Here is a 14854-nt window from a genome sequence, read left to right as displayed (position 1 = left end):
GGGGGAGATGGACTGAATTAATAATCATTCTATGTGTTATGACTGTATGAAAAGTGTACAGCTGATTCACTCATAAATGCAACTTGCAGTAGTGTAGATAAGACAGCCTTATTGAAATATAGGCAAACATTATGCTTTCTTAGCCTTTCCCATTTGAGAAAGCAGTTAATAAGATGGCAACACTTGTCACACGATCATTGCCAATTAGTATTAGCCCTACACTGTGAAATTGAAACTAGGTAGCAGGTGGTATTTGAGGAACAAATACATCTGTGCCCAACTCTAATCAAACACGCGTCCTGTTCTTTAACATTGGTTAATAGTGCTCTCTCTCCACAAGTGCAGAGAGCTTTCTACATATAATTCATGTAGAGAAATACTAGCACTTGTTCTTCATGCTGAATACTAACTCTGAGAAGTCTTGGCACAAACATCACAATCCAATTACTTGTACCATATAAGAATCTTGAGGCTAATGCCTGACTGAGCCATTTTACATCACATTCAGGCAAACTTGGTTGTAATTGGTTAAAGTGTATTAGTCATGAGTAATTGACCACCTTGACAGCCTTTGCACAAATAGCATCTAATGGTGTAAAACCCAGGGCTGAGCACTTAGTCTATTGAACTCCTACTCCCCTCACATTTTTAGGGTAGAAATGCTTTCTACAGCAGTTCACCTCCTAGAAGTTGAAATGCTGGTTATAACAAGCCATGCCCTATCAGTAGGAGTCTCTGGGGCAGCTATGTCTAGAAAACTACTGCCCTTATCTCTCAAACCTGTGCCCATCTCCTGCCTTTCATTGCTTCTGCTTGCTCCTGGTTTTGTCAGCCTGTAAAGAAGCAATTAAATAATAGTCCTAAAACATGTGAGTGCAGTGCTTAAACAAGCAACACTTCTGAAACAGAAAAGGTAGCAGGGTGTATCTGAAAAGGGTTGAGCTCTAAGCTGGCAAAACTTGACTTTTGTCTATGCGGGATACAGGAAGATGAGGTAGTTCAAACTTCCTGCTAGTGCATGTAGCTGTACTGATATTGCCACTACAACAATGGGATTTTAGTTTGTGCTGTTTTTTTACTTGCTCTCGATACCATAAGCCTTCTCAAATATGTGTAACAGCTATTATGGACTGGCTTAAAGTAGCTAGAATCTGAATCAGCTGTGACCACCAACTCCTGCAGATAATGCTGAGGCAAGGTACAGCTAATGGGAGAGATGTGGTACTTAATTTGTAATGAAAGGTGCTGGAGCTCAAGCCATTTTTTACTTTCATAACTGACTTGGCAATCAGAGGTGCCAGGGCTATGAACTGCCAAGCCTAGAGGTTCTGGGGCTCAAAATAAGCACTGCTGATGTGGTCAGAGTGGGGAAACTAGCTTCAGCCAGAGGTCAGGCTAAACAATCTTGCCATTTAAAGGCATACTGCAAGACTGTCTTTGGCAGGTAATTTCATAGCAGGGTCTCTTGCTTCACATGGGAGTCTTCCTCATAGCTATATAATGGAGGCTGGTAAGCTGTGATCACATTGAGAAAATCTTGGTTTTTGGTGCTCTTGCATGTGTCAAGCAGTTTGTTGTTGGCTGTAAGGAAACCAGTCATCCTCTTCTCAGATGTGCCTGTTCTGACAGTGTTTTACTGAAGACTTGTCATGGTATTGGAGCCTTCATCTCTTGATGCATCTCAATGTACTTCTTTGGCACTTAGCTTTTGCTTATTACATTTCCCTTGATTTAGTCTATTTTAATGTTTCACAGCCATCCTTCAGTCTCTCTTCCACCTTTTCTATCTCAACAGATGTGCATTGTCAGAACATTTAAAATGTACAGTAGACCCCAGCAGCACAGACCAGTTGTGGTCTGGTCTTGCATTGTAGACGGAAACAAACAATGTTATCTGAATGCATCATAGCTTGTGAACAAGCTCTGTTCCTGTCCATCTTAAAGACCAAACTGTTGGGACAGCTGTTCCGAAACTTGAGACCCTAACAGTCTCCATCTCACTTAACTCAGTTTGTGCAATTAGTATCTGACTGAGGCTCAACCAAGATAAGTCGGTCAACGTTTGTAACTTCCAGGGGCAGGATGGTAGGAAAGAAAATGAAAGTTATTTAATGACACATGCTTAAAAGGGCATTTGCCACTTACTAAATCTAGCTATGTTAATCCTTTGCTGTTCCTGGATACCTGGGTAGATGCTACAGCCAAAACGTTCTACCTGGCTGAAAGATAACTTCTGTGGCAGGATCCTCAGCCATTTTTCCAATGCAGAGATTAGGTCACAATGCCCTCTACATGGGGGTGCAGACTGGAAGATACAGAAACTTATGCAGCACTCACTTCAGCAGAATTTCCTGCAGAGATCTTATTACTTCCATGCTCAATCTGCACTGGTTTCCAGTTTGCAAACCACCTTAAAAACATTTGATGCCATCAGCAGAGGTGACTGAGCTAACAAGCCTGGACTCATTATGTTATGGTGCCTTTCTACAAAGGCCACTGATCAGGATTCAGTACCCAAACTTGAGTGAGGTAAGTTGCAAGGATCTTTTTCTTGAAGGAGCAGGGAGAAGGGAAAATGGGATGACTTGGCAAAAGACTTCAGTTTCTAGGGAACTGCTCCTTTTGATCTCCTCCATGGTCTGTTCTAGGAATGCCCAATCAGTCTCAGGCCCCATGCCCTCTCTCTCTAGACAAGGAACCACGTCTCTTCTCGCTTCAGACTGGAAGTTTTTGGCTGTAGTCCCCTGTAGTTCACTAATCACTCGAGCAGGCCATCTGCCTAAAGGCCAGCACCTGCACTTGTCTTTCTCTGGAGATAAAGAGAAATTAGCTACCAGTAACCACCCAGCTTTATCTGACTACATTGCATCAAAAATATTATTTTCAGAAATAAATAGAACAGAAACAGGTCAAATGTACCAGAAAAATTCCAGGGCCCATAGAAGGGCAGGTTAAAGTACTTCCAACCCTTCAGCAAGGATTTCTGGAGAGAGGGCTGTGGACCAAAGGTCACATCCATTTGCTGGATCTGAAAGAAGACTCAGTCTGTGTAAATTCAACGTCTTATTCCAAAAGCCCTTTCTTTGGTTTATCTTGGGCCTCTAGTATCTGTGTGTGTATGTGTATATCCAATCACTCCAGGAATGGCACTTCTCTGGAGCTGTTCATTGCATTCATATAATCCCCCCCCCCCCGCCCCCAAACTGTGGTAACCTTCCTTCTCTTCCTCCCCCCCGCCCCACTCACAATGGAGTTGAATACAATTCCTAGCCCAGAACGATACACTATATTAACTTGCTCTAATTTTCTAAGTTCCATTGAACATCTATATTCATCCAAATTTTGCCTCTAAGCATGCATGTTTAAAATTCCTAGTCTCTCTCTCCTGCATAAAATTGTATAGCTGTTTCCAACAACCTGCCTCCTCTTGAAAGCATGTAGTGACGTAACTGAGGGTAGTATAGCAATATATTTCACTAAAGTTGCATTGCCTCAATAGGAAATTAATCCAGAAAACTTCACCTAACTTTTTTTGGAATATACTGACTAGCACTAAATAGGCTTTAGCCAAAGCACCAGGTGCACAGGTTACAAAGGTAGATGAACTACTTTTTCCTCTTTAGCTTGTGAAACTTATAAACTTTTTGTACTGTCTGTTAATCAGTTTGTCTATTGCTGACCCCAGCAATAGGTCTCATCTGAAAGTATCTTGAATAGAATTGTTAGGTAATAAAGCAAGTCCTCACTCACCTCTCCAGCACCCGAGTTTGTGCGGAGTTGGTATGGGGCACACAATTCTGTCAGAGACCAGACACCAATGCGTTGATCAACGGGCTTACACTATCCTTAGCTCTCAAAGCTTTAGATTAAGTGTGGCCCCTTTATTAGGGGTGAGCATCAATATTTATACACAGAAGTAAACAAAGTGATTAACAAAAGATAATGGTCATGCATAATCAATCAAGATTTTACAGGAAAAGCAAGTTTAACAAGTAAATGCATAGAGATAAAGGCTAATGGCTACTTGAGAAAGGGGGTGTCATGAGTAGTTTGCAGGTCAGTGCTTTGTTCGATAAAGGGTTCAGAAAGGATTATGCAGAGACGGCCAGTCTGGGTGTGTTTTGGCTCCCCAAAGTTCACCAAAAGTTTAGACCCAACAGATTGGTAACTCTCTTCTCAAGTGACAATCACTACTTTGAGTATATTAGACTGCTGAGATGGGTGCTGCATTGTAATCTTGCTAGATAAACAAAAACACAGATTCTGACTTTGTAATTTGTATTAGCAAAAATAAAATAAAAAAACCAGTTGTTGCAAAGACAACAGGGAGCCATGCACAATTTCTTGTTTCTGTGATTATATGCCATCTGTGTAGGACTTTTAGAATAGATTATGGCTAGTAATCCTTTTGTGTCCTAGAAGATTAAGGATATCCTGGTACAGCTGCAGTCAGCTGACTTTTTTTTTTTTTTTTAATTTAAATGATTGAAAATTCTAGGTGCAGTTCTGCAGAAGACTAAGATGTCCTAGAAGCCTATGCATAGTGTGCTGCAAGTGTTTGTTTACCAAGGGAATGGTCTGTAAAACCTAGCCCAGGTTATAGATTTACAGAAACTTAACCTTGTGCTATGCCACAACTATGACATCGCTCAGAAGTAACTTAATAAATGTGTACTGCACTTGAGTCATATGAATGTCTAAAGTCATCCAAAGGAAATAAAGAGCAGTGTGGGAAATTACGTCTAAATCCTATGGTTGGGATTACTAAGTGAATGTGGCTGCACAACGCTGACAATCAGGATGAATGCTTCAGTGGATGTTGATCTATATTAAGGAGTGAACAAGCATTCTGAACTTTCTGGGATGGATTGGAGGGATACAGATCTAAATGAGGATTATAAATCTCCTTTTGATTTCAATAGTGGAGTTAACAAAAACTATCTCTACCTGTCACCTAGTGTAAACATCTCTCCACCTGGATCACCTGTACAGAAGAATTCTGGTAACTTTTTTTCCTTAATATTATTTGTGAGGGAGAGCCGCGAGTGTACTAGTTTACTTTAATCTATGTAGAAATTAGTACATCTGCAGCGAGAGCAAGCAAATTCTGGGAAATCTAGAGGCTGGTGTTGTGGGGGCCAAATTCCTATTCTGGCAACATCACTGACAGAAAGGGTTGCAGGTATAAATGAGGACAATTTGGTCCACTGCTCCCAACTTGGGAGGCTTACTGTCTGAAGCATATGTACTGCAAATCATTCCATAATAGAATGACTGACTAAAATTGATTTCATGCTGTAAACAAGCTGTCTGGGGTCTGAAGTAGACTGAGCAAAAAGGAGTGTTCTGAAAGCTGACTAAGAAAGCAGATTTTTGCAGGATGGGGATACTTAACATAGCTTAGCAATTGTTTCCTTGCATGTGAATCTTGCATCAAAAAAATCTTCAGCTTAAAATAGCCAGTGCCTCAAATAGGTGGAAATTGGACATTAACTCTTATTGGTTCTGTGTCGAAGTATTTCCCAATCTAACAAAGACCTATCAAGTCTTTAAACTACAATCCCCACATTGCTTTTCCTCCCCCCACCCCCATTGCTGCAAACTAACTTTCTTGTGCAAACAAACAGCAGAGGTCTGATTGGGATGAATACTGCTTTTAGTGCCCCATGTACCAAAGAAGCCTTCTTGGTGCCTTGGGTCTAAAACTAAACATTTATAATTGCATATGAACTGGCGCTTTGAATTTGTCTTGAACACTTGTGAAAAGACTCTCGAACTGGGAACCTCTGGCACCCTCCTATGCTCATTTGCTTGCTTCTATTCCTGCCCCATCCACCGCTCCTTATTCTAGTGAACACATTGCTCTCGTTCTGGTCAGATCTGAATGCAGTATGAACGGGAAGTTGCTTGTAAACTGATAAATAGTAATAATAAATGCAAAAGAATATGGTACCTCTCCCTCTCTGTCCTCATGGGAGGGGGTGGAGGGGGGAAGAGAGAACTGTTAAGCATGTTTTTTAAAGCTAAACTATAGGGATAGATAAAGTAATAGTACTGTGGCACCTTATAGACTGACAGATGTATTGGAGCATAAGCTTTCGTGGGTGAATAACCCCTTGTCAGAAGCATGATAGAAAAGACTGGGCACTTGGCCCTCTGTAGATAGGAGGCCTAAGGTATTAGTATGGAGAAAAGACAGGTATTTTCTCATCAGTCTTACTAGAGAATTTAGTGAAATAACTTAAAAGTGAAAGTTGAGCTAGAGAAGTTCTTCCCAGATGGAAGTTAAAATGAAAACTGACTCCTGTGGAACAGTGACCACTCTGTCCAACATCTTCACCTTAAATCAATGTGGGAACTCAAGGTACGCATCCTCAACATGACCGTGTTCTCTAGCAAAATCAGGGGGAAACTGACATGACAGACCTGTAAATTAGGTACTTCATGCCTCTCCTCTGTCAATCACAAAGCAAAAATCCCTTCCAATTAGCCTGTAAGCAGTTATGTGAGTAAACTTAAGATCACTAGCAGGCCAGATAGATTAAGAAAAATCATTAGTGAACATGGGAATATTTTTCCCCATTCTGTTCCTGGGCTTTAAACTATTATGCCTATCATGATACTTCGTAGGTTGGCTCCTCTTTTAGATAATGTTTTCATAGTACTGTACAGGACCAGTGGTCCCCAACACCACTGCAGGGGAGAGAAACTGCAGCCCCGGACCTGCCGGGGACAGAACTCGGGCTGCGGGCGCCAGTGCTCTCTGTCCCCGGCAGGCGCAGGGCCGTGGCTTCTTTCTGGTTTCAAAAGGAGCCCCGGCCCTGTGCCTGCCGGGGACAGAGCACCGGTGCCCGCAGCCTCAGAGTTCTCTGTCCCCGACAGGCGGGGGGCCGTGGCTCCTCTCTCCTACTAGGCACTAGGCAGTGCACATCAATGCACTGCTTTTGGGACCACTGACAAACTGATTGGTTTGAAACCCTGCTATACCGCGACCCCACATTTAGTGCGATGGAAGTTTTTGGACCCAAAATGTCACGTTATAGTGGGGTTTCACTGTATTAATTTTGGCCATCCCTTCTTTGTATAAAGATAACTAAAATACCCCACACAACTTGTAGCTATCAAACTAGTTAAAATTCTGAAAAAATGCCACCTTACTGTTTTATCCTCTGTTTTCATTCTACAATGCTTGCTAAATAATCTAGCCTCTTAATCTATTCAGTCCAGACTCTAGCGACTAAAGAACTGACAGTATCCTAAATGTATATTGGAGAACTCTTAAAACAGGGAAAGATATTTTCTTCTGCAAAATAAGGGGATTAGATAGCTCTGACTTCTTACTACCTTTAAAGGTCTTAAGTGGTGACAACTGTTACTTATGTTTTGAGATGAAATTGAGTTGGTCAGTCACTTGCTAGACAATATTGACACATTGCTACCCACATCCAAGGGAGAGCTTTCCATGTGCGACTGGGAGGATGAGGTTTTTTAAGCTTTTTTTTTTTTTTTTTTTTGGGAAGTTCAGATCTACTATGAAGGCAGGTTAAAACCTTGGCTTCAGGAGTAACTTAATTTGCGCTAGCTGTCAGGGAAGAGGATTCTGAATAGCAGTGATTTAGTCTTCTGAAAATGTGGCACCACAAAATCCACCTTTGCTGGTGAGTGGTGCAGAGGTTGAAGACTAAATGTATATGGAAGCCTATCTACAGTCTTGACCTGGGTGGTCTTGGGCTCAAAATTGAGGCATGCTGTGATGTGAAGAGGATTGTACTGTTTATGTTGACCCTATTCCTCAAATATATAGATGTTGCTGACAATCTGGCATGTTTCATTAGCACTGAATTCACATAAACTGTTTATGGATAGATAATTCAGATGACTGTTCCAGTCATCTTGTAATTAGGGCTGTCAATCATCATTAACACACAGCACAATTAGTGCATTAATTTTTTTAATGTGTATTAATCACAGACCCTCTGGGTGGGAGGGCAGTATCAGCTGCTGCGGAGAACCTATGTCCGGTCAGGTGCAGTAACACAAGCAGTCACCAGAGGGTGGGAAGAGAAGAGGCTAGAGAAAGAGATGGTTCTCATCCAGTCACCAGCAGAGAAGCAGAGATCTTGACCCTTCCTTCTCTATGCCATGTTGGCTAAGGCCTTGGCTACACTTGTGCGTTATAGCGCAATAAAGCCTTCAAGAGTGCTCTACCTCTCTCCCTGTCCACGCTGGCAAGGCATGTAGAGTGCTGTGACTCCATGGCTGGAGAGCTCCTGGTACTCCACCTCCCTGAAAGGAATAACGTTTGTTGCACTCTTGCTGGAGCGCCACGGCGCCAGTGTGGACACCTAATGCACGCTGGCCTCCGGAAGTGTCCCACAATGCCTGTTCTAGCCACTCTGGTCGTCATTTCTGAACTCTGCTGCTCTGTCCTCAGGTGACCAAGCATCAGACCAGCCCTTTCAATTCCCTGGGAATTTTGAAAATCCCCTTCCTGTTTGCTCAGACAAGCGTGGAGTGCTCTCAGTGCATCTTTCTAGGTGGCTATGCCTCCATGCGCCAGGCGATCCCCAGTATGGAGCAGTGGTGAGATTCTGGACCTCATCAGTGTTTGTGGGGAGGAAGCTGTGCAGTCCCAGCTTTGCTCCAGCTGTAGGAATTAAGATACCTTTGGGCACATATCAAGGGCCATGATGGACCGGGGCCATAACTGGGGTGCAGTGCAGTGTTGGGTTAAATTGAAGGAGCTGAAGAATGCGTACCGCAAAGCATGCAAGGCAAATGGCCGCTTGGGTGCTGCCCCCACGACCTGCAAATTTTACAAAGAGCTGGATGAAATACTTGTGGATGATCCCACCTTCACGGCAGTGACCACCAGGGACGCTTCTAAGCCCAGCGCAGCAGGAGGGGGGCAGGGAGGAGGAAAGCACGAGCGATGGTGCTGAGGCTGGGGGAGAGACCTCAGAATCTCTAGATGCATGCAGCGAGGAGCTCTTCTCGAGCCAGGAGGAAGGCAGCCAGTCATGGCATCTGGTGCTTGGGGAAGGACAAACTACAGAGGAGGTTCTTGGTAAGCGACTTTCTTTTCAGGAAGGAAGTTTTTAAGTACAGGCTCTTTGGGCGAGGAGGGTAAGGGCTGCATGCATTCCGAGATGCGGAATAGCATATTGTGTTCTATCACATCGTGGTAATCAGCATTGGTGGCTGAGACTTTTGAAGAGACCAGACTATGCGCAATATGCCTGCGCAGGTTTATTGGGAGAGCCAGCATGGTTTTGTCCCAGTCAGGCTAACGTGTCCATGCCATTGTGCAGTGATGGGCGAGGGGACCATTGCTGCACACAGGCAAGCTGCGTGTGGGCTAGGGCGGAAGCTGCATTGTAGTAGAAGACCCTCCCTTGCTTCCCTGGCCACCCTCAGCAACCGTTCAAATGTCCAAAAGCATGCTCCACAGACATTTGACTCCGGCTAAGCCTGTAGTTGAACCATTTCTGGCAGGTGTCCAGGCTCCCTGTGGAGGGTTTCATGAGCCATGGCATTGAAGAGTAAGTGCCGTCTCCAAGGATCACAATGGGCATTTCAGCTTCCTCTACGGTAATCCTCTGGTCTGGGGAAAAAGGTCCTGGCTTGCAGCTTCTTGAACAGGCCAGTGTTCTGAAAGATGTGTGCGTCATGCACCCTTCCAGGTCAGCCTGCGTTAATGTCAGTGAAACACCCACAGTGATCCACAAGTGCCTGGAGAACCATGGAGAAATACCCCTTTCAGTTAATGTATTCAGAGGCTAGGTAGGCTGGTGCCAGAATAGGAGAGTCCCATCTGTCACCCCTCTGCAGTTAGGGAAACCCATTTGTTCAAAGCCAGTCACAATGTCATGCATGTTACCCAGAGTCATGGTTCTTCTGAACAGGATACGATTAATGGCCCTGCAAACTTGCATCAACACAATTCCAGCTGTTGACTTTCCCACTCCAAACTGGTTAGTGATTGATTTGGTAGCTGTCTGAAGTTGCTAGCTTCCAGATCGCAATTGCCACCTACTTCTCCACTGGCAGGGCAGCTCAAAATCTCATGTCCCTGTGCCACAGGGTGGGGATAAGCTCAGCACACAGTCCCACGAAAGTGGCTTTTCTCATCCAAAAGTTCTGCAGCTACTTCTTGTCATCCTAGACTTGCAGGACAATGTGATCCCACCACTCAGTGCTTGTTTCCCGAGCCCCAAAGCAGTGTTCCACAGTGGAGAGCATGTCCATGAATGAGACAAGCAATTTTGTGTTGTATGTTATGCGACTCGATATTATTGTCAGACTCCTCACTGTCACTTTGGATCTTAAACAGTAACTCAACTGCCAAACGAGATGTGCTGGCGAGACTTGTCAACATGTTCCGCAGCCGTTTGGGCTCCATTCCCGCAGATCAGAAGGAAAGACAAAGCACGCTCTGCACAGAAACTGTTGAACGATGGCACCAAATGTGGACAGAAACATGGATTGGTGGGATGCAAAGCAATGCATCACGGGGTGTTGGGACAGGATCCAGAATGCCCCACGCCCCCTTGCCACAAGCCACAGTGCCAGAATGGGAAGAGGTGCTCTGTGGGATAGCTGCCTATAATGCACTGTTCCAATGCTGCGAATGTGGCCACACCAGTGCGCTTGCAGCTGTCAGTGTGGACAGACTGGAGCGCTTTCCCTGGTGCACTCTCCGAAGGCTGGCTTAACCCAAAGCGCTCTACATCTGCAAGTGTGGCCATGGCCTGAGTATGAAATTCCTCATTTGTGTACAGAGATGTATTCAAAAAGCTATAGACCTGGTGTCTATTTAACAAGGTCTTCTTTCCCAAGCCCCAGTTAAGAAGGCCAAAGGATAGAGAATATGGCTGTTCTCTGATCCCACCTTAGTGCTAGGTGCTACCTGTATTTTCTTTGAGAACTTGACTGATAGGCTAAAGGATGACAGGCAGTACTTTCCCCCTGGCTACAGCAGAGGTCTGGCAATGGAGATTCAAGGATTTCTGCTTTTTCTGTCCATCCTACATATAAGAAACAGCCTTCCAAACTAAGGATGCTGACTTCAATACTGATGTCAAACTAGGAGGCCCTTATATAAGTGCCAAAACAATTGCCTTAAGGAGTAGTGAAATCCTTAGTATGCAAACTCTGGCATTGTAGTGTTTGCCACAAGAGCAAATCTTGTGGTCTCCATGGAAACCACAGTACATCTACCATCTTTTCTTAGTGAATAGAGTACTCCTATTAATCTTTCTCTCCCAGGTTTGCTGAGCTCAGACACAGTATCTGAGGTAGGAGAAGATGCTGCTGCTACCGTTAATATGACAGAAAATCTTTCTGAAGAAGAGCAGGAGGAACTAAGAAAAGAACTTGCTAAGGTAAACAACAATCTTTATGCAAGTGGCTCTCACTCTGAATGAAATCTTTCAGAAACCCTTAAGCTCAAAATTTGAATAAGATCCTTCTCTGAACTGGCTGTCAGAATAGAAGTCTGGGAAGCACTGACCAAAATGGTCAACTTCGGGTCCCCAACTTTAGGCATTCAATCTACCTTGATTTTAATTCAAAGCTGGTACTTGCAAATCTCACTAAAGTCAGCTAAAGCTACCAGTGCTCAGCATTACATAACTAGTCATTCTCAGTAGATGCCTAAATACAGTTGTCTCTCTTTAGGTGTCCAGGCTTGAACACCTTGTCCGTTTCCCTTCACACTTCAACTTCAGAACCACTAGTAAAACACCCACTCTGCTAAAGTTGTTTTTGGGGGTTTTTTTGTAGTGTTTATTGATGTGCACACTTACTGCTAATAGTTAACAAGGAAATCAATCTTGTCCTTAATTCGTATCAGCAGTAAACATTGTTTTTAAACAAAGACCTTATCAATGAGCCCAAATGAACTAGGCTCCTAAAGCCTTTACTTCTAAAGCTGTTGAGCACCCTCTAGTTTCAGTGAAACCTGATAAATCAGGCCACTCAAATAATACTTTACTCTCGGGAGTTCTGCACCACTGCATGTACACAGAATTCATTTCATTTCCCCCACCAATTTCTTTGCTTCTCTGCAGAAGAATGACTTTCTGATGGGGAAGCTGTAAGAGCAGTCATACACCACTCACTATCAACACAGGTACAACATTTCAGGCACCCAGAGCAGCTCACAGAGGTAAATCGCTGTGGGGCTGCGGACACCCCAGCCAGTGGCTCGTACCCTGAGCTGGGATGAGCTGCTAGTCATGGCTGGGCTGGAGGCAGAGGATGGGATTTCCTCTTCCCCTGCAAGGAGTGACTGGGGCTGTCAGACCCACCCCCCAAAACTTCCCTCCACTGCAGGAAGCTCAGCATCCTCCCCTGCTTCCTGCCCCCATCACGCCTCAGCTGTGGGGAGGAGGTGTCATTGTATAGGGAGCTGCTCCTCATCCTCACAACCCCGGGTGCCTCTGGACCTCCCATATCCAGACACCTCTGCCAAGCCTCACCCCATACACCCAGAATCCCCCTAGCCAGCCATACTTGAACCCCACTCCACTGAACCTCAACTCCTACAACTGGAGCCCTCTGAACCCAGACACCCAACTCCAGACCCCCATGGCACTGATCCCCCCCGCCCCCAACTAGCTGCACCCAGACCCCATCCCACCAAGCCCCACTCCCCCAGAACCCAGTCCCGTGCTGAGATCCCTCCACTGAGCCCCAACCACCTTCACCTGGAAGCCCCTTCAGAGTCACACTGCACCTGGTACTCCCCCCCACCCCATGAGCCTGTGCATCCAGACCCCCCACACCTAAACCTTCTACTGAGCTGCCCGCACCCAGGCTGTCCCACACAGAATCTTCTAACCCCACGCTACTCAGATCCTGCCTGGTTGAGCCTGCCCGCCCCAATCTGGTGCACAGGGAGAGGGCCCCAGGGTGTTTGTGTGGTATCAGGGTTGGGTGCAGCCTCACTGCTGAGTTTGTGTTCTGGGGTTGGGGAGGCTGCAGGGTGATCTCACCTTTTGTGCAGCCAGTGGCCTGTGCTCCCCACTGCTATGCTGGAGCCTCCACATTTATTTATTGACAAGTAAAACTTGCAGAATTCTAAAATATTGCATGCAGAATTTTTAGGTGCAGAATGCCATCAGGAGTAAAGACTGCTAGAGTCTCCATGTAGTTTAGCTTCAGACTCTCTTAAGTTTGAACATCTCTGCCTAAATACTCGTTTCACATATCCTAGAGTTGATGAATAAAGCTGGCATTCCCCAGCTAGTCATTTCTCTAGCCTCTGCTGGCCTGTTCGGTAGTGGTGTTCATATATAAGCAGACTGAGCACCTCTCGTCTGAAGATAGGGTCTCCATAGGGTGCTTCATGGTGGAGGCTCAAACCTTGGCATTTGGCTTTTAAAAAATGTAATACTGTCTGTCTATTCTTCTCAAGAACCTTTAGTTTCCAGGGCAGCTACCCTTCATTTTTACAAGAGCACAAATCTTATGCACAGAACAAGTACAGTGCAGGCTTCACTGGTCCCTGTAACCATGTCTTGACAGTCCTTTCATGTCAGGATTGAGGCTTGAAAGTGTATGGTAGTTCCCTTAACAAGACAATCTTAGATCTCCAAACTGGCTAAAAACTGTCTTGTAGACAATTATTCACTGTTAATCTGGATGAGTAGATAAATGAGGCCCTATAGCCTATTAATCTCCTAAATCTTCCAGTCCTCCAGAAACACTGAAATAACTGGAGGAGATGAAAACCTTTTTTTGCTCGGGTCTCTTCCTAATGTCTGCAGTCCTTTTTTTTATAAAAAATAAAAAAGACCCTTTTGCATAAATTCCTTTCTAAAACACAAGAGGAAATGTTAAAACATGGCATCCATTGTAAATTACTTTATCATGCTAAATCAGTGGTCCCCAACCTTTTCGTGTGGCGGGCGCCGGACAACTAGCCAGCATTTCGGTGGCAACGCTTCCTGGCATTGCTGCTTCTCAGCGGCATTTCAGTGGCTGCTTGTCCAGCGGCCAGTAGGCAGGCACATATAGATGCCCTGATGGGCACCGCGTTGGGGACCTCTGTGCTAAATGTTTTTCAGTTAATAACTTTCTAAATAAAGTATTGCTAACTGGTTACATCACTTGCTAACTGATCTTCCTCCTTGAACTGTATACTGCCGTAGGTAGAAGAGGAAATCCAGACGCTCTCACAGGTGCTAGCTGCCAAGGAGAAGCATCTAGCAGAGATCAAGAGAAAACTAGGAATCAATTCACTGCAGGAACTGAGGCAGAACATTACCAAAGGCTGGCAAGATGTGACTTCTACTTCAGCGTATGTCCCTGTCACTGGTTCAGTGTATCATGAATCTGTGTTGGTTAAGGGAAAACTGTTCCTGTGCTGTTTGACTAGTAAATGTTACTAAGTTTAACTTTTGCAAATGTCTGAAAAAACAGTAGCAGCCTTCTTGAGGGTATCAAGTTTAAGGTAAAACTACACTTCGTTAAAATCTAGCTAAGTCCTTGTCCCAAGGAGGCTTCTAACAACCCTGTCTTTATAGTGCCATGATTCCTATTCTGCATAAACGAAAAAGCAGTTCTGTTTTGCCAGCACATAGCACCACCAAATCAAATCAATACCCTTCCCCCTTTAATTGGCAAACTATTATAAATCTTTCCCTGATGTAGGAAAAGAAATGTACAATACTACAATGGGCACTTGAACCTGGGATTTTATCCAAACAAAATTCCAAAGATTGTCATTTTTAACATCACTCAACTGGTGGATGTCTGAAAGTAACTGTAGGTGTGAAGTAAAAAGTTTATATGGAAAGGTTTCATAACATTGAGATTCAGCACAAAGCCTTTACTCTTACTTAATCAG

General features: G+C 44.5%; 2 protein-coding genes across 6 annotated transcripts in view; one reads left to right on the top strand and one right to left on the bottom strand.

Moving 5' to 3' along the window:
- LOC127045143 (uncharacterized) overlaps positions 1-14854 on the bottom strand; it is a 1042790-nt gene that overhangs the window by 45052 nt on the left and 982884 nt on the right. The window lies entirely within an intron of this gene.
- Positions 1-14854, top strand: part of TPD52 (tumor protein D52) — a 232757-nt gene that overhangs the window by 34783 nt on the left and 183120 nt on the right. For 3 of the 5 annotated variants that reach the window (XM_050941392.1, XM_050941390.1, XM_050941391.1), the window contains exons 2-3: positions 11269-11384; positions 14157-14305. In XM_050941392.1, coding sequence (XP_050797349.1) covers positions 11269-11384; positions 14157-14305 — 265 coding nt within the window. Of the gene's footprint in view, positions 1-4750; positions 5003-11268; positions 11385-14156; positions 14306-14854 lie in introns of those variants that run through there. The other 2 variants (XM_050941393.1, XM_050941394.1) reach the window with 2 other exon arrangements.

This window comes from Gopherus flavomarginatus, chromosome 2, assembly GCF_025201925.1.
Source record: "Gopherus flavomarginatus isolate rGopFla2 chromosome 2, rGopFla2.mat.asm, whole genome shotgun sequence".
Classification (NCBI taxonomy): Eukaryota; Metazoa; Chordata; order Testudines; family Testudinidae; genus Gopherus; species Gopherus flavomarginatus.
This window is presented reverse-complemented; position numbering and strand designations above follow the sequence as displayed.